We start from the raw sequence: 22,856 nt of genomic DNA on the forward strand, positions 1-22,856 counted from the left end.
TTTGCTTCTTAGTTAATAAGAGAAAACTCTTACTATCTTGCAGGTGGTAAAGATCATTCGTCCTAGTGAGACTGCTGGCCGCTACATCACGTATCGCCTGGTGCAGTGACGTGTCCTCAAGACAATTCAACATATTTTTTTATTTTTTATTATTAAAAGCTACATGTGTTAAGATTCGGAGTATATTTTGTTATGGGTTCCTTGTACATGCATTTCTTTATGTGGCACGGGTGCAGTATATTTAGCTTTTATAAAGTGATTTTGTTTCGCCCAGTACCTTAAGTAAATAAATGCATTTTGACAAAACTGTTTTAGTTTATTTCTTTAAGGAAAAAAGTGACGACTTCTCAGCAATTACACACGTTAATAGATTTATAATCTTCACACACAAATGCACAATCCCTTTCAGTCTCTGCCCAGCTGCTGTTAGAAAGCAGTCCGTTCGCTTGTACCATTGCTATTCAGGATGCATAGCCTGATGCCTATTTCCAGTACACACAAAGCTGAAAGCTCCTGCTTTTATTAAGAATCACTTTGATCTCTACCACTTTATGAATATTCGCTTTGCAAGGCACTTTGAATGGAAAATTCCAAAGGAGGTTGTAGTCGCTTATACAAACCGTGGGCAACGGTCAGTAGAAGTGCTCAATGCAATTCTTCCTTGCAGCACACGGACCACAGGAAGAGGACGATAGCATTGCAGAGGGGTCCTCAGAAATTGAGCGGTTGATAGTACATTGTTAGACTGATTTGTGTTATTTTCAGCTAGATTTCCTTGACTTGGAGCGTTATCTTCCTCAGACTCAGATTGTGCATCTACTCCAATGTAAGGGATGTCATCGGTGCTGGCCTCAATAGGCTGTTTCGAAAATGGAACACGCGGGTCTATGGTTTCCCATGTGCTAGGGAGGTCTTCTCCACCATCTGACTCAGATTCGGAATCAACAGATGATCCAACTGATGCTGAAAATAATGAAAAAGCGGTTAATAACTGAAAAAGAACCCAGTATATGACCTCTCTTGGATATGCAGATAGCATCTCAAGTAAAGTAGATACAGATCATTAGCAATAGTAGATCTGTGAAGCCTGAGCTCTACTTCCTGACAGTGTAGAACATAACGGTTACTATGGAGGAACATACAGGATTCCATCTCTGGAATAGGCTCCCTGAATTGAAGGACAGCAGAAGCCTGGCCACTCCCCCGTTCTGGAAGTCCTAGTCCTATAGCGGTGAACGTAGAGGTGGCATCACATGCGGCACGCTCACTCAGCCGTTTTTGGAATTCCCATAGCAGTGAATGGAGAGCAAGTCGCACATGTGAGGTGTGCTCTCCACTTCAGGGGCCCACCTCTGGGATGTACACCTATATGACATTGATGGCATATGCTAGCAGTGTCTGAGATGGGCCAACCCTTTAAGTTGTATGTATCAGTAATGTGGGGACTGTCCCCAGTGTAGAATGGACAGCCCACAGACTAAATACTGATATAGTCCAGCGGAAATTGCAGCATGTGCTACGTGTTCTGCGCAAGCCCTGCAACACATGGGCTCAATCTGTGTTTAGCACCTGGAACATCAACAAGCTTTACATCTCTTGTTTGAATAAGCCTGTTATACTTAATCCTGGGCCCCTCCACCACTCCAAGGCGTAATATGCTCAAGCTTTGTTCTTGATTGAGTTTTTCAATCTTAACCCTTAGGTTCTAATGCCACCATTTAATATGGCATACAATGTAGTGGGAAGCAGGATAAAATTCCAAATGGGGTGGAATAAAAAACAAAACACAATTCCTCCACAGTTTTATGGGTTTTGTCCCTACGGCGTTCTCTATGCTTCAAAACTGCCCTGTGCCCTTCATTCTCTTGGTATGTACGATTACAAAGATATAACATATGTATAGGTTTTATGTGTTTTAATACTGAAACAATAAATTAAAACTTAAAAAAAAAAATACATTTATTGTGTTTTTTTAACTTCACCATATTCTGACCCCCCAAACTTTTTTTTTTAGTACTATCTACTGAGCTGTGTGAGGGCTTACTTTTTGTGGGATGATCTGTAGTTTTTGTCTTTTTGATCACATTTGATTAAAAAAAAATTGGGGTAAGAGAAGCGACGAATAAATAGTGAATTGGTCATTTCGATACTTTTTTTTTTTGTTACGCCATTCGCCAAAAATATTTTTATATTTTAATAGCACAGGCATTTTCAGACGCGGTAATGCCCATGATGTTTATATTTTAATAATTTTTGTATTCTAAGCGAAGAGGGGGAATTAAAATTTGTATATATTAGGAGGCTACAATCTCCACTAGCCTGTTTAATATTGTTAATATACTCCCATAGGAGTATAGTAAAATCTCTAATTGCTCATGTCCTATGTTGGCCTGCAACTGCAGCTCTAATACGCTGGGTCTCTCCAGAGAGACTCAGTGTATTTATAATTAAGGAACGGCATCCCTGATCGTTGGTCTTAACCCATAAGCACGCGCTTCCAGGTTTTTCGTTATTTAGATGCCGTGATCACACTTGAACACGGCATCTAAAGGCTAGAATGACCGCAATCGACATTATTGCCGGTCGCGGACATTAGCCACGGACCTCTGCTGTTTAAACAGCAGAGACCTGCCGGCTGTGGTGCCTGTTGCACGCGTAAGCAGGTGCCATGTTTAAAGACCCTACCAGTGCCGTTAAGGTGGATTTAGACTTGCCGAGCTAAAGTCAATTGTCAGGAAAGAAGGGTTCCTTTCCAACAGTCGGCTGCTCGTTAAGTGGAGGTGAAGTTCTGCATTTACATGCAGTGATCACCTCCACAGTATGGGGACGAGCCTCATACAGCTGAATTATTTTCTGGGCAGCAGACTGCTGTTTAGAAAGCATCATCTGCTGCCCAGAAACTATAATTTAGGTGCCTGCACTAACGATTATTGCACCTTTTAGATGGGCAGATTGTCGGGAACAAGCTTTTAGTCCCTGCTTGTCTTACACAGGCCGATTGAGAAAGCGATTGCTAGCTAGTGGAGGAGACCGCTGCTATGCAGTGATCTTCTCCCCAGTATGGGGATCAGCAATCGTTATGCCATTGCTGGTCCCCATGCAGTTTAGTGGTAGATCGTAATTAGACAGCACAATCTGCCTCTGGCAACCAATGATTTTTAAGTGTGCTTAAAAATCACAATTGCCCAATGAACGAGATTGTTTGCTCGTTCATCAGGTAATCAGCAGCAGTATTACACTGCAATATGATCACTAACGAGCGTTCATACTATCGCTCGTCAGCGATCATCTTCTGAAAAATCGGCAGGTGTAATATAGCCTTAGGCCTCATGCACACGAACGTATTTTCTTTCCGTTTATTTCAATGGGTCCGCAAAAAAAACTGAAGTTACTCCGTGTGCATTCCATTTCCGTACCGCAAAAAAATAGAACATGCCCTATCATTGTCTGCATTATGGACAAGTATAGAACTGTTCTATTAGAGGCCAGCTGTTCCATTCCACAAAATACGGAATGCACACGGACGCTATCCATATTTGAGGACCGGAAAATACATAAGTCGTGTGCATGAGGCCTTAAGGGTGAGTTCACACGTCAAGTATTTCACAAAGGTCTTCTGCAACTTCCAAGTTTGACTACACTGAGCCAATACATTTTAATGCTGTACAGAAAGAGAATTTAAAAACTATGGGGCACGTTTATTAAGACTTGTGTTTTAGACGTCGGTCTTGATAAACCCCTAAGCTGACAGTGGTTTCTTCATAACTTCAGCGGACCCCTCCCACTTTTTTAGACCTGGCATGAGCGGGGAGAAGTAGCAGATTTTGGCACAACTAGCTGTTGTGCCGCAATCTGCGTCTGAACTACACGTAATATAGCAGTATTTCAGCTTAATAGGTGACCCCCTAAGTTTTTGAACGAATTGACTTCGGATCTATGATCCGAAGCTCTATTTGCTCAAGCCTACATAGATCCAGTAAAACAGATTAATCTGTTTTGATACAATACATTTTTAGCACAGACTGAGTCCATAAAAAAATCTTATTTATATGAAATTACAAATACACTGTGTCCCTTCAAAGAGCAAGGGTACAATAATGAAATTCCTGTAGCTGCTACTAGGGAAAGTGTACTAGATACGTGTCTAAGGAAGCTGTCAACAGCTTTACCCATGCTAAACTGCCGACAACACTAGATAGGAGGTTGGAGAGAGGAGTACAAACATACCTTTTGTGGACCTTTTTATCAGGAGTAGTGAGAATATGAACTTTTACTCTGCCATATTCTGCTCCTTAAAGGGGTTCTACTGGAATTAATAGAATTATTGAAAATACTTAAATATTACTTTATTACACATTCCCAAATACCTCTTATTAGCTATAATGTTTTGTCTGCAGAGCAATCATCAGGGGAAATAAAATGGCTGCCGTCCTATTAGTACACACAAAACCTGTCCTAATCGCACAGCAGGACAAGTTACACTGAGCTAAAGAGCTGCCTCATCCTCCTTTCTGCTCTACATGTCAGGGCTCCTGAATACAGTTTAATATGAACTTTAGCTGAATCTCTGTGGGAATGGAGTTCATGAGATATGAAGTACAGAGTGGAGGTGGGGGTGTGGATAATGAGCAGCATTTGTATGCATTCTCCATTACCACAGTCTGTCCTCTCTGTGCTTTATGTCTCTTCATGAACTCCATTTCCACAGTGCTTTAGCTAAAGTTCTTCTCAGCTGTCTTCAGGATCATAATACCTGACAAGCAGGAGAGGAAGATGATCCAGCTCTTTAGCTCAGTATTGTGAAGTAACTTGTCCGCCTGTGTTTTGTGTGAACTAATAGGACGGTGGCCATTTTATTTCTCCTACTGATTGCTCCCCAGACAAAACACGCCATTCTAACTAATAAAAGGTATTTGGGAATATATTTATAATAAAGCAATATTTAAGAATTTTAAGTTTCTTAATTCCGAGAGAACCACTTTAAGTGCAATGGAGGCAGAACTTCACCCTTAGGCCTCCTGCACACAAATGTGGGCATACCTAAATAATATTATTTACAGAAGATCCACTGGACCCAGGAAATCAATATTTTATTATCCAATGGTCAAATGACCAGTAATACCTGTTTTAGGTCAAATTTTAAAATATAACTTTTAATATTATTTATTTAGAATAATTTTCCCCACATGTAATACAATACAAAACAAAACAAAACAAGAAACAACTCTATTGAGAGTCTTTTAAAATGTATCTGTCAGGGATAGTCTCCTCAGGGTATTTGTGGTATTGTGTCAATACCTATTTACCGCATAAATATCCTTCCGAGAATGATAGGTATCTCAAATGGATGCACTTCAAAGGGTTAACTTCACCCTTGATAGTGCCCTGGTGTTATGTACCACCAGGTTTCTCTATCATTCGGCGATGTGAGCGGTCTGCTGTTACTAACACTCAGTGTTTATTAAAGCCATATGTCTGCTTGTTTCTACTTTGTATTTATTTTCAGCACGACTCGCTACATCTATACCCTCAGGTCATAACCCAGAGCATACTGCGTCTGCAGACCGCAGTGCTGTGGATAAACTACCCTAACATGTAGTTAAAATTTATCACGACGAAGCTCCCCCAACATGTTTCACCGCTCGCGCGGCTTCTTCAGGGGGATGGAGCTACATGCAACACGAGCGCTTGTAATCCGTAATACTTTATAGTCCCAAGGCGGGTCATCATAAAGGAAGGCCAATCAGAGCCTTCCTGCTCGTGTTGTAGGCGTCTATAGACGCCTACAACACGAGCAGGAAGGCTCTGATTGGCCTTCCTTTATGATGACCCGCCTTGGGACTATAAAGTATTACGGATTACAAGCGCTCGTGTTGCATGTAGCTCCATCCCCCTGAAGAAGCCGCGCGAGCGGTGAAACATGTTGGGGGAGCTTCGTCGTGATAAATTTTAACTACATGTTAGGGTAGTTTATCCACAGCACTGCGGTCTGCAGACGCAGTATGCTCTGGGTTATGACCTGAGGGTATAGATGTAGCGAGTCGTGCTGAAAATAAATACAAAGTAGAAACAAGCAGACATATGGCTTTAATAAACACTGAGTGTTAGTAACAGCAGACCGCTCACATCGCCGAATGATAGAGAAACCTGGTGGTACATAACACCAGGGCACTATCAAGGGTGAAGTTAACCCTTTGAAGTGCATCCATTTGAGATACCTATCATTCTCGGAAGGATATTTATGCGGTAAATAGGTATTGACACAATACCACAAATACCCTGAGGAGACTATCCCTGACAGATACATTTTAAAAGACTCTCAATAGAGTTGTTTCTTGTTTTGTTTTGTTTTGTATTGTATTACATGTGGGGAAAATTATTCTAAATAAATAATATTAAAAGTTATATTTTAAAATTTGACCTAAAACAGGCATACCTAAATAAGATCCACATGCATTCAGTACAGATTTATGTGCATTTCTGCATCATATCCACACCAGAAACTGCAATTTCTAATTGTGGATTTTGGTGCGGATTTAATGTGGTTTTGCCAGCATCCCCCTTTAAATGTTCTCTGAATTGAGCGGTTTCACAGCCCCTCCCCTCTGCTTTGAGTGACAGCTGTAGCATGCAACCAGGGGCCCACTACAGCTGTCACTCAGAGGGGAGGGGCTGTGAAGCTCCACCTCTAGTGCATTTAAAGAAAGTCATATCACTGCTGTGCAACCAGCTCATCTGACTTCAGTTGTGCCATTCTTATAGTGATCTGTGTCTTCCTTGCAGATAAAATGCTAATTTTGCATTTAGTGCAATGATGGCGGTGCAGATGCTCTCATTACACAGAAGCTCAGCTCCATTCTCTGCACAGCCCTTCCCTTGGACCATTGATTGACAGGACTAAGCAGTAGGTATATCTACATAGTTGCCAACTGCTTTGATCTTGCAGGGACTGTCCCTCATTTTCAGACAGTCCTGGCATATTCAGGCTGTTCTGAGCTGAAAATGAGTGAGGTTGATATAAACCCTGCCTCTAAGTGGGCGTCCCCATCTTGTTTGGGCCTTCCTAGGGTGGGGCTTACATGTATGTACATTTATTTGTACTGCTCTCCCCAGTTCCTATCCAGTGCTGTAAGCAGTTTAGCATGCTCAAAATTACAGAAATATGTCCTTTAAAGGGAACCTGTCACCGGGATTCTGTGTATAGAGCTGAGGACATGGGTTGCTAGATGGCCGCTAGCACATCCACAATACCCAGTCCCCATAGCTCTGTGTGCTTTTATTGTGTAAAAAAAAAAAACTATTTGATACATATGCAAATTAACCTGAGATGAGTTTTTTTTTAGCATCTGTCACCATAGGGTTCCATTAAAAAAAAAAAAAGGATCTGTGTAACCTATAGATTTTCTACTGGACTCTGCAGGGTGGAAAAGCGTATTATGCTTTAGCATCCTTTCCCCCCCCCAACATATACGGTATGTCTTTTGACTTGTAAATAACTAAAGTATGTTAACACCCTTTATTGCCATGTTATTGCCATGTTAACAACCTTTATTGCCATGAGAAGGCAGCTGTTACAACTTATTGCATGCTATTTGGGAACACAACTTTTTAACCTCTGCAATTTCTGACAAAATAAGGTGTAAACCGAGCAATACATTTTGGTCTCTTTAAATGGGTTTTCCAAGACGTTTATACTGATGACCTATGCAATGATCAGTGGGGGTCCAACACCCAGGACCCCCATCTAACAGCTGTTTCAGAAGGCACCGGCGCTCCTGCAAACACCATAACTTTCTCAACCAATTACAGCGCCATAGATAAGCCATAGTGGCTGTGACTTCACATGGCCTAGGCTAAGATGCGAGAAGGCCACGGTGCCTTCTCAAACAGCTGATCGGTGGTGGTCCCAAGTGGGAGGATACAGTAGGTTATCAGTATAAAAGTATTTGAAAACCCCTTTAATTTTTAGTACGTACTGATTTTGTATTCACTAGGGCTAGCTTTTCAACTTGCAGTCATCACAGATGTGGCTACCAAAGACACATAATAAATGTGGAAAATCATTGGAAATGATTGTGAAATGGGACTCTTTTCCTAATTACCTCTGACTGGACCTGATCCTGGGCAGAGGTGTTCAGCATGTGGCGGATGCTGTGATGTAATTACACCGGCACAGACTGGTACAGCATTGATGTAACTCACCTCTAAACACTGTAGACTGGAATTCAGTTACAACTTCAGGTACCTCTTCTTCCACAGTGACTTGAAGTTTGGGAACACTTCCTTGTGAAGAGTCATCCTGCACAGAGCACATGCAAAGACCCACATCAGTATCAAAACATATAGTTTACCCTTGTAGAGATGTGTTCACATTTGTATTGAGGTATCTGTCCTGATTCGTCAGAAAAACGATATCTATGAACACATGGTCTATGGCGACATCCACCACCTTGTGGAATGTAAAGAATCGATTAGATCTTACCGTCTCTTGTTGGTATTTATTCGGTACTCCCCGGTCTATGGCGACTGGCTCGTTTGTAATGTCTAATGGTTAAAGCGATATGTGCAGACCCTAATATGCCTTGTTGGGGGGACTGCGTTAACCCCTTCCTGACACAGTGATTTTCAGTTTTTGCGTTTCTATTGTCTACTCCCTGCCTTTTATTTTTCCGTTCACATAGCCATATGAGGGCTTGTCTTTTGCGGAACAAATTGTACTTTCTAATGATACCATTTAATGTTGCACAGAATGTAGTGGGAAGCTGGAAAAAAATTCCAAATAGGGTGGAATTGGAAAAAAAACTAAAAACATAATTCCACAGTTTTATGGTTTTCATTTTATGGCGTTCCCTATGCAGTAAAACTGACTGGTGCTCTTCATTCTCCATGTCAGTACGATTACAGTGACACCAGATATGTGCTTTTTAATACTTAATTTTTTTTTTTTTAACTTCCTTGAAAAAAATGACATTTTCTTTTCATAACCATATTATGACCACCATAACTTTTTTTTATTGTCTATGGAGATGAGTGAGGGTTAATTTTTTTTTGGGAATAATATTTGTTATTTTTGTTAATACTATTTTTGCATGTGTATGACTTTTTAATCACTTTTTTATTCCATTTTTTTGGAGGTAATATGATGAAAAAACTGTGAATCGTCCATAATTTATTTTTTCCCGTTTCGGTATTCACCGTATGGGATACGTTTTTATTTTATTTTAATAGTAAGGGTGTTGTCGCATGGGGCGATGCCCATGATGTTCATTTTTTTATTGTTTAAGTAGTTTTATTTTGGGGAAGTTTCTAAACCTTTTTTTTTTTTACTTTTTTTTAGGTCCCCAAGTGGACCACAACATGCAATCATCAGATTGTAATTTGTATAGAATAATGGAATTTTCTCCATTATCCTATACAGATAGTATATTACAATTTAGTGCTGTCACTTGCTGGCCTGAATTGTAATATACAAGCAATGAGCCTGGAACCCTAGTACAGGCTCAGGCTCATTACTTACAAGGAACCCTCTCCTCCTCCTCCGCCCGGAGGAGGTGTTCCTGCCCGTGAAGCGTGCGCTTCCAGGTTTCCGGCCTTTCAGATGCTGTGGTTACATGTGAGGGGTTAAATGTCCGTGATTGGCATTACCGACGATTGCGGACATTCGCCGTATGTGTACGGCAGATGTCCAGAGGGGGTTAAATTGAATGGATCTAAATCACAGAGTCACCATTCTGATAAGGCCACCCCAGGCTGCTAACCAGCCCTAGGCTGAACCTATACTTGGGTCCCAACATGCCAAGTTTCTGTCTTCAGGCTACTACAACTAGCAAAGATGGAGGCTACATATGGCAGACCCTGTATCTTTTGGATATTACAACCAAGCCAGTCGTTATTGACCTGAGGACATCAAACCAACACCAACAGGAGACAGTAAAATCAAAATGTTTTTGTTTGTTTTTTACATTCTGCAAGATGGAGGATATCACTGTACACTATGGCCCTGATTTATCATGCCTTTACTTCAGAATTCTGTCTTTAAAAAGTTGCAAAAATTGGGCTTTTGTGACCTTTTGGGTTAATTTGCGCCCAAATTTTGCAACTTTTAGCATTTTTACAACACTCACTCCAGTTTGAAGAATGGGTGGGAAAGTGGGAGTGGTTAGCTGTGTTAATAGAGTTTCATTCCAGATTTATCAATGCAATGCGACTTTAAATTTTTTATTTTTTTTAAATACACAAAAGAAGTTGCAATCTCGCTCTGGTAGGAGGGAGAAGTAGGAAAACTGCAGTAGCTTTTGTAGGTAAAAGTGTTAGGTTTAAAGGGGTTTTCCGAGACTTTTTTTTTTATTAAGGTCATCAGTATCTGATCGGTGCGGGTCCAACACCCGGGACCCCCACCAATCAGCTGTTTCAGAAGGCAGCGGTGCTCCTGTCAGTGCCACAGCCTTCTCTGCTTTTCATAGGCTAAGTGATGTCACGTTCATCAATCACGTGGTCTAGGAGCAGCTCAGCCCCATTTAAGTGAATGGGGCTAGCTGAGCTGCAATACCTTCTCAAACAGCTGATCGATGAGGGTCCAGGGTGTCGGACCCCCACCGATCAGATACTGAAGACCGATTGGTCATTAGTAAAAAAAAATCTTGGAAAACCCTTTTAAGGATAAGACAAATAAGACAAGACAAACAACATTTGATGAATGTGGCTTAAAGGAAATCTGTCACCAGTTTTATGCTGCTAGTCCCCATATTGATATCCTCATGCCTCTGATTGACAGTTTTTTTCTCCATATGAATTAGCAGCAGATTAGCAGCAGGTGGATGGATAAAGCAGGAGCTCATGAATATGGGGATGCGTTTGGGATGCTCTGGAGCTGTTTAGCATAAGATTTTAGTGAAACGGCTGGGTCAATTAAACTGTTACCAAGCATTTTGCTAAGGGGATCTGTAACTAGTTTATGTTGCCCTTTAGTGTTGAGGTAATCGAGCTTCGGATCCTAGATTCGACGTCGATTCGCTCCAAACTTAGTTTTACTGCTGTATGGAGATGGGTCTTCGTACAGCATTCAAATGTATTGCCTCTGAAATTCGTTATTCCCAAAGTCTGGCGGTACTTCGGTGAATAATTTCGGCCATCGATTTTTAAACTTTAAAACTATTTTAAAACGACGATACTAAATGATTGGTATCTCTGTACCGAGGCCGACTTCGGATCCATGTTTTCATATGGTTTTAAAGTTAAAAAATCTAATCCCAAAGTTATTCACCGAAGTACCGCCAGACTTTGGGAATAACGAATTTCCCTCACTGGAGCCCATACATTTGAAGGAGGCGGGTCTCCGTACAGCATTCAAACAAAGTTTTGAACGAACCGACTTTGGATGTAGGATCCAAAGCTCGATTCGCTCAACACTATTGCCCTTAGTTAGGACTCCATAAAACTGTTGACGGATTCTCTTTAAAGTACCCCAACAAAGACTCACCGCTATGTGTTTGTCTTATTTGCTTGTATCACCCCCCCCCCACCCCCACCGTACTATGGTAGTGGTGAGGGTAGGTCATCAATACAGGAAACGGGACACACCCCTTAAAGAGAGCTCTGTATAAACAAATGCCCACAATTGTCAATAAACTGAAGCAATGTCGTACAGAATTCCTGAACGATATGAGAGGCTGATAAAGATGTACAGAGAATGATAACTTTAAGCTATTGCTACTAAAGGTAGTTGTACAAGCTATTGATTCATGGGGTGTACCTAGTTTATTACACGTGGCTTTTTTATTTTGGCTTCATTGGTATCATATGTGGCTTTTCATTTTGGCTTTATTGGGATCACATGTGGCTTTTCATTTTGGCTTCATTGGGATCTGGTATGTTGCTGTTCATCTGAGGTTACATTTACCTAATATTAAGACCTTCTAAGGACCTTTTGTTTTTTATGTCCTGATACATAAAACCATAGAATTCAAAGAATTCATCAAGAATGGAGCAACATTTTAAGGCAATAAATCTGACAGTTTTATGTATATGTATTATGCTTACATCATTAGTCCTCAATAGCTTATCCATGGATAAAGGAGACTCCTGGAAGATCTTGTCAAAGAAGACAATAAGTGCTTCCACAATTCGTGCTTGGTGAGGATAATCCACAAGAGATGACAGAGAAACGGTAGCATCTGTAGGACGTGGTCGCATCAGTGCAGGCCCAAAAACGATGCCTAGGTTGCTAGGGCTCATTTTATTGATTTGTTCTTGTTCTGAAACTCTGCAGGAAAAACAGAATCAACATGCCCATCATAACTGCACATCATCATCTCCTGTATTACATAAAATCAGCCACAACACATCCTTTTTAGGTTACCTGCGCACGTTGCAGATTACACCAGAATCCGCATGTGTTATGTACTTTTTTTAGTACGGAAATGCAGAAAAAGGCCTCATGCAGACGACAGTATTTTTTGGCGGTCCGCAAAAAGGGGTTCCGTTGTTCTGTGATCCGTGTCCGTTTTTGTTTCCGTGTGTCTTCCTTTATTTTTGGAGGATCTCCAAACATGAAGGAAAGTAAAAAAAAATTCTAAGTTTAGTTTGCCATGCAAATGATAGGAAGAAAATGGACGCGGATGACAATCTTGTGTGCATCCGTGTTTTTTCACGGACCCATTGACTTGAATGGGTTCGCGAACCGTTGTCCGTGAAAAAAATAGGACCTGTCCTATTTTTTTCACAGACTGGAAACACGGATCACGGACGACAAACGGTGTATCAGCCGAGTTTTCCACGGACCCATTGAAAGTCAATGGGTCCGCAGAAAATCACTGAAAACGGAACAACGGACACGGGACACAACAATGGTCGTGTGCATGAGGCCAAATCCACATGAAAATCAGCGCAGAATTTGTTTTTTTAAACCCGCATCTGTGTGCAGGTACCCTAAAGGAGTATTCTCATCTCAGGCATTTATAGCATATCCACAGGATCTTCCAGAATATCTGATAGATGCAGGTCCCACCTCTGAGACTCACTGCTATCTCTCGAATGGGATCCTGCTGGTTTACAGAAACATTCGAGAGCGCCATGCTACACTGTTTCTGTAACTCCTGTTAACGTCTATGGGTGTTAGAGACACAGTGTGGCACAGTGAGCTCGGCTGTTTCCATAAACCCAGCCATGTCTCTCAGCCTGGATGTGATGGCCAGCAGGACTGGGTTAAGGGACTCCCATTCTAGAGACAGGTGAGAGTTGCAGAGGTGGGATCTGCATCTATAAGTTATGAGATGAGAATACCACATAGTTTTTTAGTGGCACTTTCTTTGTCTGATATAAAAAAAAAAAAACACAATGAAATGCATGCGTTTTTTTACAAGCATTTTTGGGTGCTTTGTTCCATACATTTTTTTCATGCATTTTTTAAATAAACACATAAAAAAAACTCCACAGACCTAAAAAAAGCCACCAAAAGAACACTGTTTGTAGTGCATTTTATATTTATATTGACTTACAGCTAACATCTGGCCACAGCTTAAAGGAAAAAAGGCCACAAAAACCTTCATTTTTAACAAAAAACACAATATCTCAAACCACCCTGCGGCCACCTTTGCATGGTCAGTATTTAGTCAGCGTTTAAATCAGGGATGTCAAACTCATGGCCCTCCAGCTGTTGCAAAACTACAACTCCCATCATGCCTGGGCATACTACAGCTATCAGGGAATGATGGGAGTTGTAGTTTTGCAACATCTGGAGGGCCATGAGTTTGACATCCATGGTTTAAATGAACAAGAAAACCAAAAAAGTTGGACAACTTCTTTAAAGGGAACCTGTCAACATCATTATGCTGCAGAGTAGAGTAGGGACAGGTGAGTTGATTTCAGCGGTCTGTCATTTATAAGCTAAAAGTAAGTGGTTGCCGATAACCAACATCACAATCATTGCAGACTGGGCCTGGAAAAGAGTCCCGGTCACCTGAGAAGAGTCATGGTTATTCATGAATTCCTGCTCTCCCCGGGGGTGATTGGCTGACAGTCTTCTACCTAGTTTTCTCCCTTTCTCTCTAGAAGAGAACTGCCAACCATCAGCAGATGGGCAGGAGAGCAGGAGATTAGGAATAACCAGGACTCTTCTCAGATAGATCTGACTCTTCTCAAGGCCTGGGCTGCAATGGTTAAGATGCTGGTTCTCAGCAACCACTTACTTTTAGCTGATGAGTGACACATCGCTGAAATCAGCATTTCTGCCACTACTTTATACTGCCCTCAGTACGGTCAGCATAAAGTTAATGACAGGTTCCCTTTAAAGGGGTTGTCTCACTTCAGCAAATGGCATTTATTATGTGGAGAAAGTTAATACAAGACACTTACTAATGTATTATGATTATCCATATTGCTTCCTCTGCTGGCTGTTTCATTTTTTCATCACATTATACACTGCTCGTTTCCATGGCTATGACCGCCCTGTAATCCAGCAGCTGTGGCTGTGCTTGTATACTATAGGAAAAAGCGTCAGCCAATGTGAGCTCCCACGGTCCCGGCCACCAGAAATGCCAGCACTTTTTTCTATAGTGTGCAAACACGACCACCACTGATGGATTACAGGGTGATTGTAACCATGGAAACAAGCAGTGTATAATGTGATGGAAAAATGAATCAAACTAGTAAAGGAGACAATATAACAATCACAATACATTAGTAAGTGCTTTGTATTAACTTTCTCTACATGATAAATGGCATTTGCAGAAGTGAGACAACCCCTTTAAGTCATATGCTGCTTAGCCTTCACGTCTTTAAGCTTTTGATCTTGTGAACTTGTTGTTTGATGAAACTGTTTTTAAAAAATGTGAAGAGAAAATTGTCTAACAATTCCCCCAATCATAAAGAGACAAATTAGGCTAAGTTCACTCTTCAGTTATAACTTGGGGTCCATTCACACGTCTGCAATTTCATTCCGCATTTTGCGGAACGGAATTGCGGACCCATTCGTTTCTATGGGGCAGCAATTTGCTGTTGGCAGAATTTGCTTCTGCAAACCTATGAATTACACTGAAAAGAAGGTAATGTAAAAGGCATGTGCTGAAAAAGCACTTCTTGTTAAGTAAACGAGCCCAGTAGTTTGTTAATGGGCTCCGAGCTGATGATGACTCCAGCACTGAAAAGTAGCAATGCTGCTCAGGACACAGCTATTAGGTCTGGCAATATAAGACACCATATTACTGTATGTGTAACCCCAACAAGATGTCTTGAAAACTTTGATAACATCTCGTTAGGCCATCAACATACATATCTACAAATGCAGTCTTACCTTGGCTAGCTTCTTTACAGTAGTAAGTGCTAAAGGCTCATTCACACGTCTGTGTCCACGGCATGTCCGTGATGGCACAATCCACATTTCATCCATGACACTGTCCGTGATCCATTCATATTTGATTTGTGGTTCCGTGATTTTCAGTCTGTGTCATCCATGTTTCATGTTCTCTGCTAGGCTGAAAATTATTTTCCAGAGCATCTTCTAGCAATAATCTGTGAAAACCACGGACCAAACATGGATGGAAGCTGTATCTATGGGTTTCCCAGACCCATAGACTATAATCATCATGGATGAAATAAGGCATGCTTCCGTGGTGTCCCCACAGTCCATGGAAAACCAATGATGTGTGAATTCACACATTAAAATCAATGGATACATCAGAAGTCTCTGGAGACCATGGACAGCACACATACATGAAACAATGACGTGTGAAAGAGACCTAACAAATCCCCAAATGTAATCTGGAGGTAATCCAGATGCTTATGGTATATGGTTGAAATGGTGATCCTATCAATTATGGCTTCACTAGTACAAATCACGCCCTAGGGATTTGCAGAATTGTCGTTAGACTACTTCAAAGGAAACTCCACCCAAAACCTAAACCCGGCAGGTTTTTGTTAGTTTAGCCTTGTTTTACCTGTGCAACAGTTTTACTTACTTGTACAAATTGTATCATGGCATGAGCTAATTCATCCATTATATGTCACAACCGGGGGGGGGTGGGGGGGGGGGGGAACGGAAGGACAGCAGAGGGCTACTAAACAAGAATAGTATATTGGTCCCTTTGTCTCCAATAGCTGAGCATAATCCTCTGTCCTTATTTTTCTATAACATTCCATCAGTAATTGTGAGCTATGAAATCCATTAGCTCAATCCTTTACAGTGTATACAGTGAGGAACAGAAGTATTTGAACACCCTGCAATTTCTCCCACTTAGAAATCATGGAGGGATCTGAAATTCACATTGTAGGGGCATTCCCACTCTGAGAGACAGAATTAAAAAAACAAATTCAGGAAATCACATTGTATGATTTCTAAAGAATGTATTTGTCTTGCACTGCTGAACATAAGTATTTGAACACCTGAGAAAATCAGTGTTAATATTTGGTAAAGAAGCCTTTGTTTGCAAATACATTTCCTGTAGTTCTTGACCAGGTTTGCACACACTGCAACAGGGATTTTGGCCCACTTCTCCACACAGATCTCCTCTAGATCCATCAGGTTTTGGGGCTGTCGCTGAGCAACACAGAGTTTCAGCTCCCTCCAAAGATGTTCTATTGGATTTAGGTCACTAAATCCAACTGGCTAGACCTCTCCAGAACCTTGATATGCTTCTTACGGAGCCACTCCTTTGTTATCCTGGCTGTGTGCTTCGGGTCGTTGTCATGTTGGAAGACCCAGCCACGACCCGTCTTCAATGCTCTGACTGAGAGAAGGAGGTTGTTGTTCAAAATCTCACAATAAATAGCCCATTCATCCTCTCCTTAATACAGTACAGTCGTCTTGTCCCCTTCGCAGAAAAGCACCCCCAAAGCATGATGTTACCACCCCCATTCTTCACAGTAGGGATGGTGTTCTTGGGATGCAACTCATCCTTCTTTTTCCTTCAAACACGAAGTTTAGGCCAAAAAGTTCTACTTTGGTCTCATCTGACCACATGACTTTCTCCCATGTCTCCTCTGCATCATCCAGATGGTCATTGGAAAACTTCAGACGGGCCTGGACATGTGATGAATTGAGCAGGGGAACCTTCCGTGTGATGCATGATTTGAAACCATGACGGAGTAGTGTTCTACCGACAGTGACCTTTAAAACTGTGGTCCCAGCTCCAACAGTTGATCTATTTTCACCAAGTTGCTTGGCAATTGCCCCGTAGCCCTTTCCAGCCTTGTGGAGGTCCACAATTTTGTCTCTGGTGTCTTTTGACAGCTCTTTGGTCTTGCCCATGGTAGTAGTTGGCATCTGACTGACTGTGGGTTGGACAGTGGTCTTTAAAGAGGTCAGACAGGTGCTACTAAGTTAGATTAATGAGTGGAGTAGAGGTGGACTTTTTAAAGGCACAGTAACAGGTATTTGAGAGCCAGAATTCTTGCTGTTTCTCAGGTGTTAAAATACAAACCGGATTCCCAAAAAGTTGGGACACTATACAAATTGTGAATAAAAACTGAATGCAATGATGTGGAGATGGCAAATGTCAATATTTTATTTGTAATAGAACGTAGATGACAGATCAAACGTTTAATCCAAGTAAATGTATCATTTTAAAGGAAAAATAAGTTGATTCAAAATTTCACAATGTGTCAACAAATCCCCAAAAAGTTGGGACAAGTAGCAATAAGAGGCTGAAAAAAGTAAATTTGAGCTTAACGAAGAGCTGGAAGACCAATTAACACTAATTAGGTCAATTGGCAACATGATTGGGTATAAAAAGAGCTTCTCAGAGTGGCAGTGTCTCTCAGAAGCCAAGATGGGTAGAGGATCACCAATTCCCACAATGTTGCGCAGAAAGATAGTGGAGCAATATCAGAAAGGTGTTACCCAGCGAAAAATTGCAAAGACTTTGCATCTATCATCATCAACTGTGCATAACATCATCCGAAGATTCAGAGAATCTGGAACAATCTCTGTGCGTAAGGGCCAAGGCCGTAAAACCATACTGGATGCCCGTGATCTCCGGGCCCTTAAACGACACAGCACCACAAACAGGAATGCTACTGTAAAGGAAATCACAGAATGGGCTCAGGAATACTTCCAGAAACCATTGTCAGTGAACACAATCCACCATGCCATCCGCCGTTGCCAGCTGAAACTCTACCGTGCAAAGAAGAAACCATTTCTAAGCAAGATCCACAAGCTCAGGCGTTTTCACTGGGCCAGGCATCATTTAAAATGGAGTGTGGCAAAATGAAAGACTGTTCTGTGGTCAGACGAGTCACGATTCGAAGTTCTTTTTGGAAATCTGGGACGCCATGTCATCCAGACCAAAGAGGACAAGGACAACCCAAGTTGTTATCAACGTTCAGTTCAGAAGCCTGCATCTCTGATGGTATGGGGTTGCATGAGTGCGTGTGGCATGGGCAGCTTGCATGTCTGGAAAGGCACCATCAATGCAGAAAAATATATTCAGGTTCTAGAACAACATATGCTCCCATCCAGACGTCATCTCTTTCAGGGAAGACACTGCATTTTTCAACAAGATAATGCCAGACCACATTCTGCATCAATCACAACATCATGGCTGCGTAGGAGAAGGATCCGGGTACTGAAATGGCCAGTCTGCAGTCCAGATCTTTCACCTATAGAGAACATTTGGCGCATCATAAAGAGGAAGGTGCAACAAAGAAGGCCCAAGACTATTGAACAGTTAGAGGCCTGTATTAGACAAGAATGGGAGAGCATTCCTATTTCTAAACTTGAGAAACGGGTCTCCTCGGTCCCCAGACGTCTGTTGAGTGTTGTAAGAAGAATGGGAGATGCCACACAGTGGTGAAAATGGCCTTGTCCCAACTTTTTGGGGATTTGTTGACACCATGAAATTCTGATTCAACATATTTTTCCCTTAAAATGGTACATTTTCTGAGTTTAAACTTTTGTTCTGTGATTTATGTTCTATTCTGAATAAAATATTAGAAGTTGGCACCTCCACATCATTGCATTCAGTTTTTATTCACGATTTGTATAGTGTCCCAACTTTTTTGGAATCCGGTTTGTACTTATTCTTTAAAAATCATGTGATTTCCTGAATTTATTTTTTTGTATTCTGTCTCTCAGAGTGGGAATGCACCTACAATGTGAATTTCAGACCCCTCTATGATTTCTAAGTGGGAGAACTTGCAAAATCGCAGGGTATTCAAATACTTCTGTTCCTCACTGTATGCAACCTAATAGACAGTACACTGACCGCATATTTGATGTCTACTCATGGTTACAACCCCTGGGAGACCCATCTCTATTACTTCAGAGAACAGTAAACATTTTCAGAACATCAGATTAAGGCCTCTTTCACACGCACCGGCCGTGTGCATTCCGCATCACTTGAATGGGTCCGCAAAACTGGAGATGCGGAACGGAACCCTACGGAAGCGCTACGGAGTTCTATCTTTTTGCAGAACTGAGGGATTGCGGAACCTATTCAAGCTAATGGGGTCCCGATCCGCATGCGGCTGGCCCACGGTCGGTGCCCATGCATTGTGGACCACAAACGGCGGGTTCGCAATGCACGGGGCACCGGCCGTGTGTATTCCGCATCACAGATGTGGACCCATTCACTTGAATGGGTCCACAAATAAGGAGATGCATGGCGGAACAGAAGCATGGAACCCTACGGAAGCACTACAGAGTTCTATCTTTTTGCGGAATGGAGGGATCGCAGAACCCATTCAAGTGAAGCGGGTCACAGTCCGCATGAGGATGGCCCACGGTGGGTGCCCATGTGGCCACAGGGGACACTAGTTCGTGTGAAAGAGGCCTAAAAGTATTGCTTGAGTGTTTAATACTAATGACCTATCCTCAGGATAAGTCATCAGTACCTGATTGGAGGAGGTCCGAGTCCTGACACCCCTGCCAATAAGCTGTTTGAAAGGCTGCAACACTATAGTGAGTGCCGCGGCCTCTTCGCAGCTTACCAACACAGCGCCATCCACTGGAAAGCCACTGTGCTTGGTATTGCAGCCCCATTCACTTAAATGGGACTTAGCTGCACCTAGTCTCAAATCTCAACATGCCCATTCCTTTTGTTTTTAGGAGAGATAAGCAGCCATCAGAGATATGTCTGGCAGTACTGTAGATTACTCCCACTCTTCCCATTCAAAACATGTGTACATGCAAGTCAGGAGGATTAGCTGACAGCTATCTAATGTGTATGGCCAGCGTTACTCATCCAATAATTATTTCTGTTCAGTAAACATACCTGCACAAATGCTTTACCAAATACTGCAATGTGACCCTGTTTTCAAAGGGCAGGTCCTGTAGCAGTTCTTTCAGTCTCTCCACCATAGCCAGTACCTCTGGTTCCGTTTCCGCACCTTTGTCCTCTAGTCTGGATGCTTTGCCGGTTTCACCATCACGAAGACTTTCTTTTGCAAGACCCATCAAACCATTATAGAGCCGGAAGGGCATTAGAGGCTCAGGGAGCTGAAGAAGTAAATGTACTGGGGTTATTCATGGTTAGTGAATGTATTAGTCATGAACATTGTCTTGCATTAGAGCAATTTAGCTGTAGAACTAGGGGCTATCCCATGATGAATGTAACAAATGAGATAGCATATAGCACATGACAATTCTAAGAAATCTACAACCAGCCCTGGATCCAGAGATACCCCCATTCATTGCTGCAATTGTCCTGCTAGATTTATATCAAGCTGGAAGCTTAGTAGGCATGTCCTTTTTTGCTGCAGCTCTTTCCCTATTATAGCTCAGGAAGCAGTTAAAGGATGTCACTGAGCATGTGTGTCCACTTTAGTGAGGTGGACATAGAAATAAGAAAAACAACAAACAGCAGGTGGCGCTAAACAGATACATTTTATTAAATAACTGAGTGGCAATACAACATTTTTAGTTACATGCAATTACAAAAGTATTCAGTTCCAGATGCTGGTTTGAAAGCTGTTTAATATTTTCCGTCGGACAACCCCTTTAATAATAATGAAATTAAAGTGAGATAGCTGCCAACCCACAGTTATTTTGTGAAACTAGGACCTAATTATTTTCTGCTTATTTTTCTTGAAGGCTCTGTTGGAAGTTTAATTCAACACACTGTGTAAATGTATTTTACCTGGCGAAGATAGAGCTTCAGGACATTGCTCAGATCATGTGGTGAGGCTTGAGAAAGTTCAACTAACTCCTTCCCATTTTCAAATGCCTGGCACAACTTCTCCACACGAGTCTTTACCCCATTCACACGATATATACCCTAGAAGACAATCAAATATGAACATCACCAAACAGTAAAGCTATGAGCAACATAGGAAGACGCAGTCGAGAATGGATGTACTAGTGCTGTCTTAGAATGTTTAAGGGAAACGGTTAATCCCGATTAACTATGTTTAGATAAAAATGATAAAAAGCCAGCATCTGTATTTTCATTAATTCATCACCTTCATGGTTAGCGCACGTGCTTCTATCTCTGAAACACACTTGCCAATAAGGAAAGGCACGTGATCTGGAGATCTCAACGCTGCGTCTGAGAAGTTCCTGCCAAACAAAAGTAATCGACCTTGCAATTTCTTGTGACCACACTGTATTGCCAGAGTTTCCAAACATTTCTTGTGACAAGCAAGGGAACACTGAGAAGAATAAAGAAATAGGCGTCGAAAAATTAAGAATCAATGAAAACAGTGAAACACAGTCTCTACACTTAAAACATGGAAAAGTTCTAGCAACTTTTAGATAGTATGTCCAACCTTTAGAAGAATCCTCTACTGATGCAAGAATAAGGAGGCTTCCACTGAGGACAACCCCTTTTCTACTGAGCAGGTTCTCTGCCAACTAGAGGGGGGCCAGCCATGATCAGCAGTTATCACTGGGGTAGCTGCTTGGCATTCACTTAAACCATAGACAGCAATGTTCCTCCAGAGTAAGAAAAATCTTTTGTACTGTCCCTCAGCTTTGGCCAACAGAGGGAGATTCTGATCAAGGGACCACCTCTTTAATGTTTTCATCCCATGTTCACACCTCTTACCTCCTCACATTCAGCTCCTTGAAAATACACATAACTGTTACACTCCCGACATTTGCTTGGTGTCCGCAATTTCCGTAGCCTGTGAGTACGAGCTGCCCGGGATAAGCCAACATTACGGAATGGACCACTGGAGTGAGGTACCTCCAAGGAAGAAGGCAGCCCATTAATGTCTAAGGAAGAAAAAAATAAGTAGCAAAAATATTTTATTTCTTGCTAAGGCTGATATCTTGTTGACTGATTAGATTTGTGTGTTTTCCAATTTCTATTGAGATTTTATATTAGTGATGAGCGGCAAGGACAATATTCGAATTTGCAATATTTCGCGAATATTTGGTCAAATATTCACCATATATTCGAGAATTCGCAAATTCGTGATCTCCCGGCATTATTTTCTTGATTCGCATAAACTGGTATTAAAAAACTGAATATTCGCGATTACGAATATACTTTGCGATATTCTAAATATTCGCAAATTCTCAAAGTGCTGATATTCGTGATTAAAATTCGCAATTCGAATATTCATGATCAACGCTATTTTACATGTTGAAGTTAAGTTCTGAATTCTTCTGGTTTCCATTAAGCAACATTTACTTTTTCTGGCAGATTGCTAGGATGGTCAATTTATTCATAAACTTGTAAAGGATTGTGATGATAAAATGGGTTTTCTGAGCAGGGGGAGAGACATGTATAAAATAATAAAAAAAAGCAATACTTGCAGTTTGTGTTGTCACAAAAAAGGCTGCAGCAGTAAAACAAAATAATGGCAATATCTCTGTAAGTAAGGCTACATGCACACGACCGTTGTGTGTTTTGTGGTCCGCAAATTGCCGATCCGCAAAACACGTATGGCGTTCATGTGCGTTCCGCAATTTGCGGAACTGC

At 41.6% G+C, this 22,856-nt stretch overlaps 2 protein-coding genes across 4 annotated transcripts in view; one reads left to right on the forward strand and one right to left on the reverse strand.

Annotated features, from left to right (window-relative positions):
- The window catches only part of POLR2E (RNA polymerase II, I and III subunit E), a 39,889-nt gene extending 39,635 nt beyond the window's left edge, over positions 1-254 (forward strand). The window contains exon 7 of the mRNA XM_044269486.1: positions 44-254. Coding sequence (XP_044125421.1) covers positions 44-109 — 66 coding nt within the window. The 3' untranslated portion in view covers positions 110-254. The remainder of the gene's footprint in view (positions 1-43) is intronic.
- A 41-nt stretch (positions 255-295) lies between these two features.
- ARHGAP45 (Rho GTPase activating protein 45) overlaps positions 296-22,856 on the reverse strand; it is a 92,207-nt gene continuing 69,646 nt past the window's right edge. For all 3 annotated transcript variants that reach the window (XM_044269427.1, XM_044269434.1, XM_044269444.1), the window contains 7 exons: positions 21,975-22,144; positions 21,391-21,579; positions 21,069-21,206; positions 20,205-20,428; positions 12,040-12,262; positions 8,203-8,299; positions 296-963 (listed from right to left, as the gene is read on the reverse strand). In XM_044269427.1, the coding sequence (XP_044125362.1) occupies positions 611-963; positions 8,203-8,299; positions 12,040-12,262; positions 20,205-20,428; positions 21,069-21,206; positions 21,391-21,579; positions 21,975-22,144 (1,394 nt within the window). In that variant the 3' untranslated portion in view covers positions 296-610. The remainder of the gene's footprint in view (positions 964-8,202; positions 8,300-12,039; positions 12,263-20,204; positions 20,429-21,068; positions 21,207-21,390; positions 21,580-21,974; positions 22,145-22,856) is intronic.

This window comes from Bufo gargarizans, chromosome 1, assembly GCF_014858855.1.
Source record: "Bufo gargarizans isolate SCDJY-AF-19 chromosome 1, ASM1485885v1, whole genome shotgun sequence".
Classification (NCBI taxonomy): domain Eukaryota; kingdom Metazoa; phylum Chordata; class Amphibia; order Anura; family Bufonidae; genus Bufo; species Bufo gargarizans.